The sequence below is a fragment of the Polypterus senegalus genome, chromosome 5 (genome assembly GCF_016835505.1).
Source record: "Polypterus senegalus isolate Bchr_013 chromosome 5, ASM1683550v1, whole genome shotgun sequence".
Classification (NCBI taxonomy): Eukaryota; Metazoa; Chordata; class Cladistia; order Polypteriformes; family Polypteridae; genus Polypterus; species Polypterus senegalus.
The window spans coordinates 116127638-116145500 of NC_053158.1; the positions used below are offsets into that span (position 1 = coordinate 116127638).

Consider the following 17863-nt stretch of genomic DNA (forward strand, 5'->3'; position numbering starts at 1 on the left):
AGCCAGTCTGTCTCCAAGTTTTTCTCCGAGTTTTTTACATTCCGAACTGGCATTTACTGCTCTTTCCTCGGCACTGGAAGCTAGATGTTCGGCTATTTCGATCCGATTCGTGAATGTCTCACTAAGATGCTCCAATTGATCAGCAAGCGTGCTCAGTTTAGCGAGTTTTTCTCAATGCGCTCTTCAATTTTGCCCAGCACCTGTCGAAGTTCAAGTTGGACCTCTTGACGCAGCCTTTCATTTGCCTGTTGGAATTCCTGTCGCAGCCTTTCATTTGCCTGTTGGATTTCCTGTCGCAGACATTCATTGGCCTGTTTCATCTCCTGTTTTAATTCCTGTTTCAGTCTCTCAAGTGCCTTTGCCGTTGCTTTCTCATTAGCCTTCTCGCTTTCCTTTATATCTTGCGTGAGCTCAGCGAGCAACACTTTCAGTTCAGATAGCTCAAATGTGCCTTCTTGTGCCGTAGATGAAGCAGCAGACTCTGCTGAAGCGGTGTCCCCGCTGCTCCAGTCCCGCGTAATTGCGTAACTGAAGCCGCGAACCTCCCGGCCTTTTCCAGTTTCAGGTAATCCTCTCCAATCGGCGAGCTATCCACATCTGCACTCACGATCGCACCTTCGCTCCCCTTTTCGCTCTCAGCCGGCGACGATGTAGCGGACCGTGGTCCCGAGGAGTCTGTACTTTCGCCCATCTGATCCAGGTCTGTCTCTGACAGGCCGTATCTCGAGCTAGGGCTTGCTGATCGTAGCTTGGATGTAGCTTTAGTCTTCGATTCTTTCATTCTTTCCTTCTTGTTGGCCATGTTTATATGTGTTTACATATACTGTAGCGGTCCCTCTCGGGTTGAATAAATACAGGATATCTCAGAATAATGAGCAAATAATATGAAAAATAGCACCACTGCTAGCGGAGCTCCACTTCAGACGTCCATCTCCCGCATCGGACGAGACCAACTCCAAGATTAATCAATCAAGATTAATTCTTACACAGCCTCTAATTAATTGGATTAATTTTTTTAATCGAGTCCCACCCCTAATATATATATGTAGATTTGTATATATATGTGTATATACAGTATATATGTAGATATGTATATGTTGTATATACAGTATGTATATATGTGTGTGTGTATATATACAGTATGTGTATATATATGTATATGTATATATATGTATGTGTGTATATGTATATATATATATATAACTGTATATATATATGTGTATAAATGTGTATATATATATATATATATATGTTTATATATGTGTCTGTGTGTGTGTGTGTGTATATATGTATATATATATATATATATATATATATATATATATATATATATATATACCAGCAACACTCATGACAATTACAAAACAATTACATTGTCAATCATGTTACGTTATTATTAAAATGTTTCCTTTTCTTTGTACTTCTCCGCTGCCAATCGCAGCTATTTTGCTATATTATATATATATATATATATATACTGTATATATATATATATATATACTGCTGTATATATATATATATATATAAATAGATAGATATGACAACAACACTCATATCAATGACAAAACAATTACATTAACAATCATCTTACGTTATTTTTAAAATGTTTGCTTTTCTTTTTCATAACTTCTTTAACACACTACTTCTCCGCTGCGAAGCGCGGGTATTCTGCTAGTGGAAATATAAAATGGGAATTTAGCTTTTCTGATAATCGCCACTGAGCTATGTTATAAAAGTCCATAGGTTTATTATTAAACACTATGACTCAGTGTTGTAGGCTGCAAAAACAAGACACTTAAGATAGAAATTCTAAAGGAACAGGAACAATTGAATATCATATAAAGTTAATGCTTTACATGAACTCTCTCTAAATATATAGTGATGAACAAACTCCATGCCGAAATGTTCAGGAACTTCCCTGAAAACTGCAAAATAAATTGAACTTATTGAGGGAGAAACTGGACTAGTTTTGAGTGGATTATACAGTATTGGTGAAATGGTCTTTTTGCGACTATGCTGGACAAATTACTTTGGGCTGAAAATGTGACCTGAACTGTGAGACAGCAGATGGAACAATAGTCACAAACAAAGTACAATAAGTTGCCACAAAGTAACAAACATCTAACTTTGCAGATGCTTCACACTTTTTTCTCACCAAGAGGATAGAGACACCTTGTAATAAATAGAATTATTATTATTATTTAATATCGTCTCATGTGTTTTCTGACTTGGGAAAAGGAAAAGGAGTGTTTTGCTGGTCATGTGCCTAATTTTGTATTCATTTAGCTAGTATATCAATTTAGTTACATGTTGCAGTGGGATCAGAAATACATGTTTTGTGGTGGTATGCATAATTTTCTCATTTGAAAGGGTGCAATTCCAGCTAGAGTGGGAAAGAGGTAGTGTCATCATGCTTTTGCGAAGCAGATCAGGAAGTGTAAATTATGCAAAAGTGGAGTATGCTTACAGTATATATGCATAAACGTTTTGCACTTGGTTGCTACAGCTCTTTGATAGAGGAGGTCTAAATGGCACTCTAAGCACATTTTGTTTATAGAGTTCAGTAGAGGTAAATAACATAATAATAATAATAATAATTCTTTGCATTTATATAGTGCTTTTTCTCACTACTCAAAGCGCTCAGCAATTGCAGGTTAAGGACCTTGCTCAATGACCCAACAGAGCAGAGTCCCTATTGCCATTTACAGGATTCAAACCGGCAGCCTTCCGATTCCCAGTGTGGATCCCTAGCCTCAGAGCCACCATTCCGCCTTAAAATATGAAAAAATTAATATTGTTATAAGTCTGTTAATAATTTAGTGTTAATATTAGAGTTTTCTTTTTTACTTGAAAGCCATAATTGGATTTTCCAAAAAAGAAAAGATGAAAAAAAGAGCAATGCCGCCATCAGCAGCAAAATCAATACACAAGCACTTAACAATGAAAGTCAATGATGTCCTGCAACCCAGTTTCGATACTTGCACAACTATCTCCAATTGGACATAGTGTCAGAAGAAATTATGCCATCTGAAGAGGAATTTCCCCATCTCCCTAACACACCATGTAAGTCTCTTGCAGTCAAGAAGCGACAAACTGAGGGCATAGAGATAAGCAGCATTCTTTCTCAACTAGCAGCACTTTCACAATTTGTTAATAACAAATCAGAAGCATAGAAATCAACCACATTGTGTCCCACAATGGAAAAGGAGACTGCTTCTGCCTTACAAGAGAACACCGTTTCAGACTTGGAGGATTATATATGCTGATGGAACCTAAGAATGTATGTTATTTTACAAATGGAAAAGGAAGATGTGCATCAAGACGTTTTTTCAAGAGATTTTATTTTTTCAGTTTTCAGTTTCAGATAGCACAGGATATGTCCCCTGTAGACAGAGAAAAGAGAAACAAACTGTGGCAGGCAGTGGAAAAAACACAGACAGAAAACAAGTTGGCATGTTTTGTTGGCAGGAATAGAACTGACATTTTCCCTCCTTGAAAGAGAAATGGTATTCTTTTGTTTCAATAGTACCTCACATGTGAGGATTTTATTTCCCTTGCATAACCATTCAGCATACATTTATTTATTTATATACATTTTTTATTACATTTTTTAACTCTAGTCACTTGTTTTTTAGTTTAAAGGGCAGTCAAGTGGATTGTAGTTTTCATTGAACATTTGAGAATACATTGCAAGATCTGACTGTAATTTGTTACATGATCAATGGATATCAGGGATGTTTTTTTGGCTTTGGGTATATAAAAACATAAAGACACAAGGGCCAGTTTCGACCCCTGGTTTCAGAGCATTTGGGTTCTCCACAGTTTACTTATCAGAAACAGATGGGTGTGGAGGATGCTCTGATCAGATGCCATGGAAAAATCTGCTAATCCTCTCCCCTTCCCCACTTCTCTCCCCAACTCCCCCCTCCATATACAATTACAATACAATACAATTTATTTTTGTATAGCCCAAAATCACACAAGGAGTGCCGAAATGGGCTTTAACAGGCCCTGCCTCTTGACAGCCCCTCAGCCTTGACTCTCTAAAAAGACAAAGAAAAACTCCCAAAAAAAAAACCCAGTAGGGAAAAAATGGAAGAAACCTTGGGAAAGGCAGTTCAAAGAGAGACCCCTTTCCAGGTAGGCTAGGTGTGCAGTGGGTGTCAAAAAGAAGGGGGTCAATACAATACAACACAATACACAGAACAAATCCTCAATACAGTATACAAATAAAAACTTTAGAAGTACGTAGCAGAATTTAACAGTAGATGATATCAGATAATATGATTTGGATTTGTTTAGAGTCCTGGAGACCTCATCCATCAAGCTGCCTCCTCCATTTGGCCATTCCACAGTGCTGGGCCAGCCAATCTGATAAAAGGACCCCTCTTTCCTATGATTCTTGTGATCCTCCATCAGGGATGACTTTACCTTAGGCAGGCAAAACAACTTGGCAGGTGGGCCGTGGCACCAAGTGCCACATTTGAGTACCAAGAAGAGAAACAGAATAGGTGAGGGTTAGTATCCAATTATAACTATCATGTTACTTATGTTTTAGTGCTAATGACTAACAGCAGAGATGTAGTATGTACAGTTAATCAACAGCTCTAGTCTAGGATATGCTAAACTGAAGTAGTGAATCTTCAGCCAGCATTTAAAAGCTGAGACCGAAGGGGCATCTCTTATAGTAGCAGGAAACCATTCCACAGTTTAGGGGCCCTGCAACTAAAAACTTGACCTCCCACTGTTATTTTATTAATCCTTTGAATCCTAAGCAGACCGGCATCTTGAGATCTTAATGTGCGCTCTGGTTTGTAAGTCATGATAAGTTCAGACAAGTAAGCCAGACCTTGGCTATTTAATGCTTTATACGTTAAAAGGAGAATTTTGAAATCTGCCCTTAACTTAACCGGGAGCCAGTGTAAGGATTTAAGAACTGTAGTTATCTGTTTGTATTTTCTTGTTCTTGTAATAATTCTCGCAGCAGCATTTTGGATTAACTGGAGGCTGTATAAAGAAAAGTTTGAACATCCAGTGAACACCGCATTGCAGTAGTCAATCCTACTAGAAATAATTGCACAAATTAATTTCTCAGAATCCTGTTTATTTAGAAAGTGCCTTAATTTCCTAACATTTTTAAGATGGAAGAAACATGATTTGGACAACTTTGTAATATGCGCTTTAAATGACATACTAGAGATAACTCAGAGATTTCAGGCTGATTCAGTGAAATTAATGGGGATCCCAAATGAGTTAAATGATGATAAAATATTGTTGTGATCAACATCATTCCCTCCAACAATTAACATCTCTGTTTTATCTGTATTTAAAGATAAGTAGTTCTCATCCATCCACTCCTTTAATTCACTCACACAACTAATTAAAAAAAACATTGGAGAAACTTCATTTGATCTAAATGAAAGGTATAATTGGGTGTCATCTGCATACGAGTGAAAATTAACATTATGTTTCCTAATGATAGATCCCAGTGGAAGCATGTAAAATGAAAACAGTAAAGGTCCCAGTACGGAGCCCTGCATGACACCATATTGAACTTCTGTGTATAATGATGGAGTGCTGTCAGCACATTTCTGTACATATTAGAATCGATTTGATAAATAAGAAACCAAGCGAGCACGGTGCCTGTAAGCCCAACATCATTTTCTAGCCTAGTAAAATAGAATGGTTAGTGGTGTCAAATGCTGCACTTAAGTCTAACAACATAATTACAGTGGAGTTTCCTTCATCAGAGGATATCAGAATGTCGTTTACAACCCGCATTAGTGCTGTTTATATACTATGACCAGTGCGGAAACCAGACTGGAATTTCTCAAATAAATTGTAAGGCGTAAGGTCTGACTGAAGCTGATTGGCGACTACTTTTTCTAGTATGTTAGGGAGAAAGGGTAAATTTGAAATAGACCTATAATTATTTAGTATGTGTGGGTCTAGGTCTGACTTTTTAAGTAATGGTTTAATGACTAAAACTTTTAGTGCATCAGGTACAGTGCCATGCAATAATGAAATATTTAAAATGTTTAGAATAGGCACTGCAAGAACATCCATGGCACTTTTTACTAGTTTTGTTGGCACTGGATCAATGGAACAAGTTGTGGGCTTCATTTTAGAAATTAAAGTTAAGACTTCCTGCTCAGTTACAGGATTAGAATTACTAAAGTGCTGATTGCAATTTGAGACAGGGTCTGCTAAGCTAGTATTTGGTTTGTACTGTGATGCTGAGATCTGGGATCTTATATTTTTAATTTTCTCATTGAAGAAGTTCATAAAGTCTGTACTGTTAATATATGTTGGTATTTTGCACTGTAGATCTGGATTCCCATTTGTTAATTTAGCCACTGTTCTAAACAGTGCCTAAGGATTTTTATTATTGCTATCTATTATAGTGTATAGAATAGTATTCTGAGCGAGCTTTAAAGAAGGCTTTTTATATTTATTAACACTCTCTGTCCATGCAATTTGAAAGACACGTAGCTTTGTTGTTTTCCATCTGCGCTCCAGTTTTCGACACTCTAATGTAAGAGCTCGAGTGCTTTCATTAAACCAGGTAGAGTATACCCTCTCTGTTATCTCTCAACTTTTTCTTACATGCCCATTTAGATGACCACCAGCAATGACCATTTCTCCATCTTGTACCACTGTAGGCCTTGCGTCCATTTGTGCCCAGAAAATGTCCTTCCCCTGTTCCTAACAGCCCACTTGAGGAGCACATGTACAAATTATATTAACTATAGTCTCAACCAAGGCCCAGCTCAACATTCTTCAACTTATCACTTCTCCTGTTCGCACTTATAAGACCATCTTTTAGTTCTTTGTATACTATAGTACATGCACCATTTCTCTCTTGCTCATTTGCTCCACTGCACAACAACTTAAAGTCTACTTCTCATTCTCTTGTCTTATTCATTTTCCATCTTGCTTCTTGCACACACAACACTTCCACTTCCTTTCTTTACATCAAATCTGTAACTCTCTTTCTTTCCCAGTCATTGTTCTGAAAATTCAATGTCTTCACCTTTACCTTTAACTTACCCTTTTCTTTCCCCTCACCTATCTTCTTCTTTCTTCTGCTTCTTCTGAACTAACTTCTTTAGCCGAGCTCACCTTTGGCCTGGTAGCCCTCGCTGACTTTCCACAGGGGTCAAGCGAGACTCCTGCATGTTGACTACAGTGTACACCCTAGCATTTTACAAATCTGATTGAATTGATTCCATCATTAAGGTTTTGGCTAAAGTTTCTGACACTAATCCTCTCTGTTTTTTCTGTCTTGGTATCAGCACCAAGTTGGGCTGGTTTGTCCCCCTAGTGGCTAGATTATGTACTTAAGTACTATATCTTTTTTTATTGTTATTATTGAAATAAAGCATATTAAAATATCTGTGATGTCACACTGGACTTGCAAAAACATTATAGGTAGCTGGGGAAAAAAATGTTTATCTAAGCTGTCCGCATGGGGAATTTTTCTTTATTTGTTATGTTTATACTGCTGAAAAAAAAGTTATTTTGGTTTATTAAAGCAAGCCAAGGTCCACATTTTCAAGAGAACATTCTTTCCAAAGCCAAACTGTTTGCAACAAAAGCCCAGATATAGATACCATAGAAAAGTATATGTGGGTGGGTGTGGTAAAGAGAGATCTGCAGCTGATTTCCTTTTTTAAAATAAATACTGTAATCGGCACACTTATGGCTTATAGAGGGGGCATGATAGTGTGGCGGGAGCGATTCCTGGGCATGTTGTAGGTGTGGGCATTTCCGCACTGAAGTGCACAGGTGCGGGATCACCCGTGTTTGTATCTGATGCCAGGAGCTGCTAATCGCTACAGCTGTGCCACATCTCCATTATAAAATGTAGAAAGCATGGGCACGGAAGGGGAAAAAATGAAGAAAGGAAAGAAATGGACGGAGGTTAAAGGAAGAAGAAGAAGGCAGGAGGCGTTGAAAGCCGGTGCAGGAGTGAGCAAGCAAAAGAACAAGCTTGCTGGTAAATGCAGGCAGCTGGAATGGAGAGCTCTAACGAGCAGTGCGTGGCCAACACTAGAGGAGGGGCAGTTGGAAGTGGTCGCTCCAGCTGAATGGTTTCTAGGAGCTGGAGTGACCGGCAGTATGGATGACTCCCCGCGGAAGGCAACGGGAGTCAAGGAGACTTAGGAGGCTGAGCCACAGCATGAGCACCCTAGCTGTTGGGGAACCCAAGTCTCGGTCCGGTAAGGTAGGTGTACGGAGCTGGGGGATGGAAGGCAACGGACAGAAGGAAGGTCAGCTTTACCTGCTGATAGAGTGACTGCCCTGTTGCAGGGCCCGTATGGGAGAAACAGTGGAGCTGCCGGTTGAACGGAGAAGGTATCAGGCTTTTTAAAAAAGGACTGCTTCCAGCCCATTGATTTTCATCTCATTTTGAAGGATTATTTATTTTTAATTTCCACTTATTACACCCGTTTGTATGGATTATTTATTTATGGAATCTTGAATAAAAGCATGAACACTTTTTTACACCATCCCCTTGCTCCCAGTTTGATTTGTCCTCATTGCACAGCTCTTCCGGTTACATTACCGATGGTGTTGGTTCAAGAGACTCCCAAAACTGGCAGCATGGAGCAAGACCTGCACCGTCACAGTGAGACCAAGATTAATTTTTTTTTATACTGAATCACAGGAGGCAATGTATCTGTTAAGTCTGAACTATAGGACCACAAACAATAAGTTGCATCAAAGTCATAATTATAATGATTACAATTGTTATAATAGAAGAGGCTTAATGCAAATTGTTTCTGTTTATCTAGCATGTCAACTCTTATTGATTCAAAATAAAAAATCTTAATATACTGTAACATACTAGTTGGTATAATTTTTCTAGGGTACCACAATGTGTCAATATTTAAAAGTTTAATTGTTTTTCTCTTTAGGAGCGTATATGCAACAAGAAGTGAGCAAAGCAACAAGCCAATATTTGGGTGAAGTTGGTTCAGAGGAATTCTTACAGAAGCTAACAACACATATTACAGAAATGGTGTCAGCAAAGATAAGTCAAGGTGAGGATTCTAATGGATGTATTTTGCAAACTTTACAGAATGTTTTTTCATCACTAGCTACTTTGACTTGCATCCATGGTAAATGTATTGGTGCGGCTTTGACATTTCACATTATATCTTCTGAAATGTAACAATTTTCATATAAACTTTTTTATTACATTTTATTATTATTACAATTTATTACAAGCAAGTCATACTTGAAAAAACTAAGTTCAAATCAAATCATCCCCCACCCTTGAGAGATTTAGGCCAAGAGAGTAAAACTAGAGAATAGGGAAAAAAATTAAAAAGGGAAGAAAATCCTTTCCCCCAATTTAAATGCTTATTCTAAAATTAGAAAAATTTTGCACAGATCCTCTAAGTGGAAAATTTGATTTATTTCCAATTTCAAATAGTATATAACATCAGTTACCCACTGACTTAAAAGAGGTGAGTTTGGATTCTTCCAGTTGAGCAAGATAAGTCTGCGTGCCAATAGTGTAGTAAAGGCAATCACAGTTTGTCCTCCACTTTAAGCCCATCTGAAAGTACACTAAACACAGCTGTTAATGGATTAGGAGGATTATGTGATATCCAAGCTGTCTGAAAGGCATTTAAAGATTTTGGTCTAGAAAAATGTTAATTTGGTGCATGCCCAATGAGGCTGGAACTTGATTGTAACATTCACAGGTTGAATATTGCCCTGAAACATTTTGGACAATTTTTAAATGAGACAAATGTACTCAATAAAATTTTAAGTTGAATAATTGCATGCTTTGCACATATTGAGCTAGAGTGAATTCTGTGCATGGCTGCATTCCACTCCTTTTCTGAAATGTTGAGTAAGTGATCCTTTTCCCACTGCACTCTAGGATCTTTGAAAGGGATAGGACTTTAGAATGTTTTTATATACTACAGAAATGCTGTCTAAGTCCTCAATACTGATTAGTATTTCTTCCAGAACAGTAGTACAGTGTAGGTGGGACATGAGCAAAATTGGGAAGATTTTGTTTAGTAATTTTTCTTAATTGGAGGTAGTAAAAGAATTGTATTGATGGAAAATTAAATTTGGAGTGTAATCGTTCGTAGAATGCGAAGATATTATCTATGTACAGATCTCTAAGTGATGTAATCCTGTATGCTTTCCAAACATTAAAAACTGCACGTTTGATAGATTGGAAAAAGGTGGCTATTGTGCAGAGGTGCCACAGATAAAATCTTCTCTATCTTGAAGTACTTCCTACATTGGTTTCATATTCTGAGTTATATTGCCAATAACTTGTATCTACTGGGTACAAAGCAAGGAATGTAAATAAGTACTGCAGGATTCTAGTTCTATTTCTATTGTGGACCAAGCCTGTGTATGTTCATCTATTTGTGTCAATGTCTAGGTTTTTATAACTTTTATATTTGCCACCAGTAATAAAATTGAAAGTTAGTTAAAGCCATGCCACCTTCTTCCATAGGTCTTTGTAGGTTCGCCCTTTGGATACGTGGATGTTTTGAATTCTAAATAAATGAGGTTATGGTTGAATCTAACTTCTTAAATGACTTATTGATGTATATTGGAATGCTTTGAAATAGAAGAAGAAGCTTAGGAAGGATGTTCATATTATGCAGTGTTAAATCTTCCAGCTAAAGTGAGATGAAGGGTAGACCATCTATGCAAGTCTTTTTTAAGACAGCACACATTTGTTAAAGAGCTTTGTTTACTTGTGAGGTTTACACCTAGGTATTTAAACCAATCTGTGATGATGAAAGGGAAGGTGTTCAATCTAATATTGTTTGCTGGAGAGTTCATTGGAAAGGAATTCTAATTTTGAGTCCAGAAATCTTTTGAAATTCTGCTAGTGTTAGGACTGCAGGCACAGTATTTTATGGATCTGATATATTGTGACATTAGGGGTTGCTGTTGCCCCATGAAACCCATCAGACAGACATCCAGGAAAAACTTGTAAAAGCACCAAGAAGAATCTTTTAATATTTTTCTACAATAAAGTGCACAAAGCACGCCAGGATGTTGGGGAGGGGCTGATAAGCCATTTCAGAGACTGAGGAAAGGAAACAAAGCACAAGCACAAAAGCTTCATAAAGAGCTAAAGAATATATCTATCTTAACTACATTAATTGAAAGATCAGAATCCATAAGTTATGTGCCTTTTTCTAAAGGAGTGAAAGTGTTCAACTAAATCATCATTTTATGTTTTGTGTCATTTTTTATCTTTTTTCTATATATTGTATATACATATATTTATACTTCTATGTACCTGTCAGCTTTACATTATAACTAAATCATATCATAATTTTGTTTATTTCAATAAGAGTCTCTGGATTATTTGTGAAAGTCTATCACATGTTGAACTATAACAGAGAAATGTTTATTTTTTGCATCCCAAGCTGTAAAGCAAAAAAGAACCCCTCTGCATCAATACAAAAACCAACTGTTTTAGATTTTAAATGTATAATGCACCTGCTATTTAAATAAAATTTCATGTATTTTTCAAAAGGGAATGGAATAAACAATGACTTGGTGTGTTTATGTGCACTTTAATAAACTGCTTATTCACAGAGACCTGGTTTCAAAATACCATTTAAACTCTAACTCTGGTTACAGAGCCTGGATTATTGTTCTCTGAGAAACCAGATTAACACATGTAGATTTCTCCTTGAGCAATGTGGTTATTGTGGTACGTAAACCCTTAACCAGGTCAGTTAATCATTTTGTATTCTGCATATGTCTGTTGAACTTTGTTTGCCCGCACAGGTGTTGGTTTGGGCAGGCCACTAGCAATTATGTAATCATTATATAATGATGGTTATATTATTTAGGAACATATTAGTAATTTTTTTATAAATATTGTACTGGGTCAAAGCAGGGTCATATGGGAAATGAGTTCTGGCACTAAGAGCACTTGTTGCTGTTCCTGGACAGAAGAAGGTTTAACTATTGAGCAGTTGGTGCTTTATTTAAAGAAAATACTCCAAGTATAGTTACTGCAGAGGAACAGAGATGCAGGAGAATGGCAGAGGGGAATAAAAGATAATTCAGTAAAGGTTTTACATAACAAAAGAGGGCAGGGAAATTGTACATTTTCTCAATTGTACATTGAGAACAGATTACCTGAGGGTTCTTGGTCCTTTATAAAACAAATGGACTTAGAGATGCAGGAACAAGTAGAATGTCACTGGGAGCTCTAGTGGGATGGCCCTAGGATTTTCAGAAGTTATTCCTGACTGATCAGGGTGTGGTATGAAGATTGTTTCATCCATGTGGCTTATAGAACTTATTTACTGGCACAAGGATGAGAATTCAGAGTATTAATGAGGAAGATATGGAATGTGAGAATACTAATGCTAGGGTAGACATTTCAGTTTGTTTTCTATTTGTTTTGTATTTTGTGTTTCTGCCATTTATCCCACCCTTGTATGTTATTTTTAAACAATATACATTTTTTATTGATTTTGGTAAACTTGGCTTATATATTTTGTGTTTATGGACAGCACAAGAGTTGCCCCCATAGTTTACAATGTGTCTGTACATGTTAATGCTGATCTGTTCGCTCCCCACAAGAGCACTCTGGCTCTTCATCTACTGTATGGGTCGCGGTTACTTTCAGGGCTCCTTTGCTCTGCACCCCTCTTTCCTGTATGGTATGGGTATTGAGCATGTGCACCTCATGCTCCCAGCCAACGATCCGGGGGATTATCCGACACACCGTCCATTCCCTTACCTGCTTTGTGGAGGGTGGTCCATCCCTCTACTACCCCCCATCTCCTTCCAGTTAGTCCCAATGGAGACTGATGCTTGTCTTTTGGAGAACAGCAGGCTTGGGACGTCCTCCAAGGTCATCTTGTCATTACTTCATGGATCGTCATGTTTAAGCTAGAAAAGCAGATCCACTCTGTCTCCCTGTATGAAGTAAGTGTACAGGACCATCAAACAACCTTCCCAGGGTCCTACACCTACATCAAGGATCCTGCAGTGTGGAACACGCCTTCTCATTTTGTGGCATGCTGATGCGAGTAGTACTTGCACCAGTGGGTGATTGGACGCCTGCTTGTTTCAGGCCTCGCCTGGGCTTTTTCTTCCCAATAAGGTGGGAGCGGTGCTTCTGTGGGCCTCAGCGATCACTATGCTATTGCTGGGTGATGTGCCTCGTCCTGCTTGCATGCGCTTCTCGCTTCTGTCGGAATGGCCACAACAATTATTTAATTTGGGTCTTCTGCCAGCAGACGGCATGTACAGCTACCCCCAACCTGACAGAAAGGCAGGACACAAGTGTTTCCACACAGCACACTTTTAATTGCAGGTGCGAAGCACTTTCTTCAATTCTCACAAGAGCACGATGTCCACAACACTAAAGCAAAGTCCTTTTCCTTCTTTCTCTCACTTTTCCCTGCCTCCACTCCTCTCTCAGGAAGCTTCATCCACCTATCCCAGCATGCCCTGCACGAGTCCATGGTACCACAGCTGCCCAGGAGGGTTGCCCTATAGCGTCCGAAGTAAGGAAGTGGCACATAGATGCTCCCTCCCCCAGTCCTTCCCTCCAGCTGGCATGCTGGCTGGACAATGGCCATGGTTGCCAGTCACAAAGTTTACATGCACATATTTTTATTTTAATAGTGTATTTGCCACATTTTGCTTGTCATTTAATTTGAAATTCCTTAAAGTAAATGCACTGAGCGCAAGGCAGTAAACATCCCTGGATAGAGCGCCAGTCCATCACACTCTCTTAAAACCATACTAACACTCAGACAATCTGTTATTGCCAATTCACGTAATACACCCATATTCGAGAATTTGTAAGGAAAACCTGAGTGCCCAAAGAATAACCCATGCAGGCTTGGGAACAAGATGCCAACTCCATATGATCAATGTCCAGTGACAGGACTGGAATACAGGGCATTAGAGGCAGCAGTGCTAGCCACTGCACCCTGGTGACACTCATAGCTCAAAGTAAGAGCTTCACAATATTTGTTATTGTCTTCTTCTTTAGTTATCTGCCATACGACAATACTTTCAATCACCAGTTCTTCCACATTACTGTCTTCTGCTCTTCTTTTCATTCCTTGGTATGATTTACCATCTTTCATGTAATATAACGTTTTGTCTTGGTCTCTTGATTTCTTTCCCTCTGGCTTGCCCTCCAGCAGTATTTTCACCAATGCATCTCCTCACAGTACATGTCTCATCTAGTTATGTTGCCTTGTTCTCATTGTTTCTAACAGCGCTTTTCACTGTTTCTTTCTTTACCAGTCCTTTCCAGCACTTTTTCATTACAGTTTATCCATCCTTCTCCATAGCCATATTTCAAATGATTCCAGTTTATTTATATTGCCTTTCCTCATTGTCCATATCTCTTCTCCATTCAATGCAATTTTTGTTTTGCTTTGAAGGCTGCTTTCCCACTGCTCTAAGTATTTTTATTTCTTTTTCACTTCTTCTTGCCTGTTTCTAATCTGTTTTGCTGGTTACTTTACCATTACCTTTGACACATGTGATAAAGATTATTGTTGTATAGTCTACACAATTTGTTGCAGTTGCCTTTTTTTGCATTTGGTATTAACACTACTTCCCTGAAGTCAACTGGCCATTCTACTTCATAAATTTTTATGGTCAGTCTTTTTAGTCTGGTGCTCAAATGAATATCATATTCAGGGAGTAGCTGTTGCTGTGGCGGATCTGATGTCACTCCTTTCAACAAATGTATTATGAAACTCAGATTAAGGCACTCTCTGGGTGCCTTGTTTGTTGCCTCAGTGTATGCTCCGGCCGCAGTGAGTGATGTCTCCCTGAGGGAGACATTTTATTTGCAGTTTCACTCAGTGCTTGATGGGAACGTGTGAGGTGACACTCCTCTGGTCATGGGTGATTTCAGTGCGACCACTGGGAACTGACAGGGCTGGCTATGTCATTGTGTCGGACCCTGTGTCTGGAGACCATGGTGAAAGTGGCTCAATGTTCTTTAACTTTACGAAAGGTCAGAGGCTACAGATTCCAGCGCCCTGAGATGACTCATTGGTACTACAATACTAGTGGTGCAGTGAAGGAGATCAATCATCCTCATGGGCTGCAGCTAACAATTATTTTGATAATCAATTAATCTGGTGATTATTTTGTCGATTAATCGATTAGTTGGATTGTTTAAAAACCAAATTTGAAATTAAACACAAAGTTTATGAAATGGGCAAATAAACAGATTTGTATACAATTTTCAGAAATGTATTTTTTAACTGACCTACCTGAAATGAATTTAATCAAAATATAGGTTTTTATACAACATTTATATAACAAAACATTGAAAATAAACAGTAATAAAGAGAAATAAAACACACATAGCACTTCTGGTTGTGCAATGTGCACACATACACACTTTCCTTTAAAACACAACAGTTTCCAATGAATTAACTAAACTCACAATTTGACTTGTGTTCAGAATCACACTAAACACACACTTCAAATTTAAACTTGTAATTTAAGTTATTGCATTTTTTATCAATTTCTCTGAAAGAGAAATTTTACTGGCAAAGCATCATGTAAATATTTGACCGCCACAATTTTCTACCACAGAAGAGTTTGTTGCACCACCATGACTTTTTTTTTTTGGTCTGCAGTAATGTTTGAACTTAGTTGGGGAAATGTCCATACTATTTTCCTTTCACACATTGTTTGTTAAACTCAGTTCTACCTTTGCTACGTAATATGCCTAGTTAAGTTCTTTTTGCTTCACCATTTGTCTGGTTTGTGTCTGGAAGCCCTTTACCATCTTTTAACATTTGCTTTCAGCCAACACACAGTCACAGATTGACGCATATCATTTGCTATCTGAAGTGTACTGTTAGATTTTCACGTTTGAAACTGTGTGATCCTGACACAATCTGTTTTACTGAATAAAACTGTGTTTGCTGCAGCAGCACTTGCATATTATCACTTTTTTCTCCAGACTGTATAAAAGCCTGTTGAAGTCCAATAGCCAAGTAGTCTGGAACTTTAGCTTTTCCACTCACTACCTTCCACCCACTTTTCTTTTGACTCAGAATGAGAGAAACACCTTTTAGTCATGGTTGTTGTGCTGTTGGATTCACTGCTTCACTCTTACTGAGTTTTTGATTTCCTTTGAAAATGGTACTGAAAAAAAATTTTCTGCTTGGACTGGTACTTGGGTTTCTTTGCAGCCATTTTTTTGTAAGCACACTCGCTAGATATGTTTTCTGTTCAAATGATTTTGCATCTGTGATATGCTCTCATGCCATACAAAGTCAGACCTACACATTTTGCAACTCACAACTCTATTTTTTTTTCTGCGTTCAGAGTAAAGTGTTCCCAAACCTTGAAAGTCTTGGGTCACATTGTCATTTTCTGCCACTTGCTTACAGTTCGCCTTTTTTCAAGTGCGTTCGCATCTGAAAGAAGTAGTGACACAATTGCAAGCCACAACATATTAAGCCTAATGACGTAACCAACTAATTGATGAAAGTGATTGTTGCGTTTTTAATAAATGATGATTGTTGAAAAAGGGATTAGTTATTGCAGCTCTAGCTCTTACAAAGCTGCTGGGTCTACTGAAGTGCAAAGTTTATGATTTCTTTCACAGACTTGTTTTTGCTACTCTGAAGATCCAGCTTAGATCCAGTAGACTACCACCTACTAGGAGAATGAGGCTGGACCTGGCCAGACTCCAAGACCAGGCTGGTTCTAATGAGTTTGCACGTAGTTTATGTGAGGAACTTACAGACTTAGATACGACTGCAGATCCTAATGTGATATGGGAGACCTTCAGTGACTAGACCCTGAGGGTTGCTGAGAGTTTTGTGTTGGTGTTATCAATATGCCCAGAAAAAGGTGTTTCATCTTGCAGGGCTCTCTGGATATTAAGAGGAGTTGCAGCCCACAGCTTGTTGACAACTCTCGTCTGTACCCAGAACTGAGAAGGAAAACAGTGAGTGCTCTGACGGTAGACGAGGCATTTGTTAGAGGAATCTATGAGCAGGTGATACACCATCTATGATCTAATGACCTATGTCCTGCTTAAAAATGAATTGAAGCATTATGCACATCCGAATCTGTTCCTCGGAGAGCCAGTCAGGGTAGGTGATGGAATGGTCCTTACCAGTGATGCTGCAATTGTGACCTGCAGGGCTGGCTACTTTGAGCAGCTGTTTAAAGCCAATCCTCCAGCTAGGACATTGGACATCTTTGGGTCCATGGTTCTTGAGGCTAATCCTCTAATTAGCCATGAATCAACCAGTCTCACTGAGATTGTACAGATGGTTAACCAGCTGAAGGTAGGGAAGGCTGCAGAGATCTGTGATATCCGGGGTGAACTTCTCCAGGCTGGTGGCAAGGCTGTCCTTCTTGCATTGTAAGCAATCTTTGCTTCCATTTAGGAGAGAGGTATCATCCTAACTGACCAAATGGGACTTGTCATCCCTATCTGGAAAAGGAAGGGTGGTCGCCTGTACTGCGGCAACTACAGGGGGATAACACTGCTTTTGCGGCCGGGTGAGGTTCTTGCTTGAGTCATCCCCAATAGGATCCATGATAACTTGCTTACCTACCAGTGACTGGAGCAGTCTGGTTTTATGCTTAAGAAGCCTACCATCGACCACATCCTTGCACTGAGGGTTCTCATGGAGTGCAAACGTGAATATTAACAGAGTTTCTTTGTAGCCTTTGTTGATTTGCATAAAGTGTGCGACTCAGTTGATTGATCTGCCCTTTGGGACATCCTGAGACTTCGCAGGATTCCCTGAAGTTGCTTGATATTATGGCCGGCCTATACACTGGTACTATGAGTGCTGTGCAGTGTACAGGCTGAACCTCTGTGGTTTTTTCC

The 17863-nt window shown here is 38.7% G+C and overlaps 1 protein-coding gene across 8 annotated transcripts in view; it reads left to right on the forward strand.

Annotated features, from left to right (window-relative positions):
- obscnb (obscurin, cytoskeletal calmodulin and titin-interacting RhoGEF b) overlaps positions 1-17863 on the forward strand; it is a 571330-nt gene that overhangs the window by 455305 nt on the left and 98162 nt on the right. For all 8 annotated transcript variants that reach the window (XM_039753252.1, XM_039753258.1, XM_039753256.1 and 5 more), the window contains one exon: positions 8922-9047. In XM_039753252.1, coding sequence (XP_039609186.1) covers positions 8922-9047 — 126 coding nt within the window. The remainder of the gene's footprint in view (positions 1-8921; positions 9048-17863) is intronic.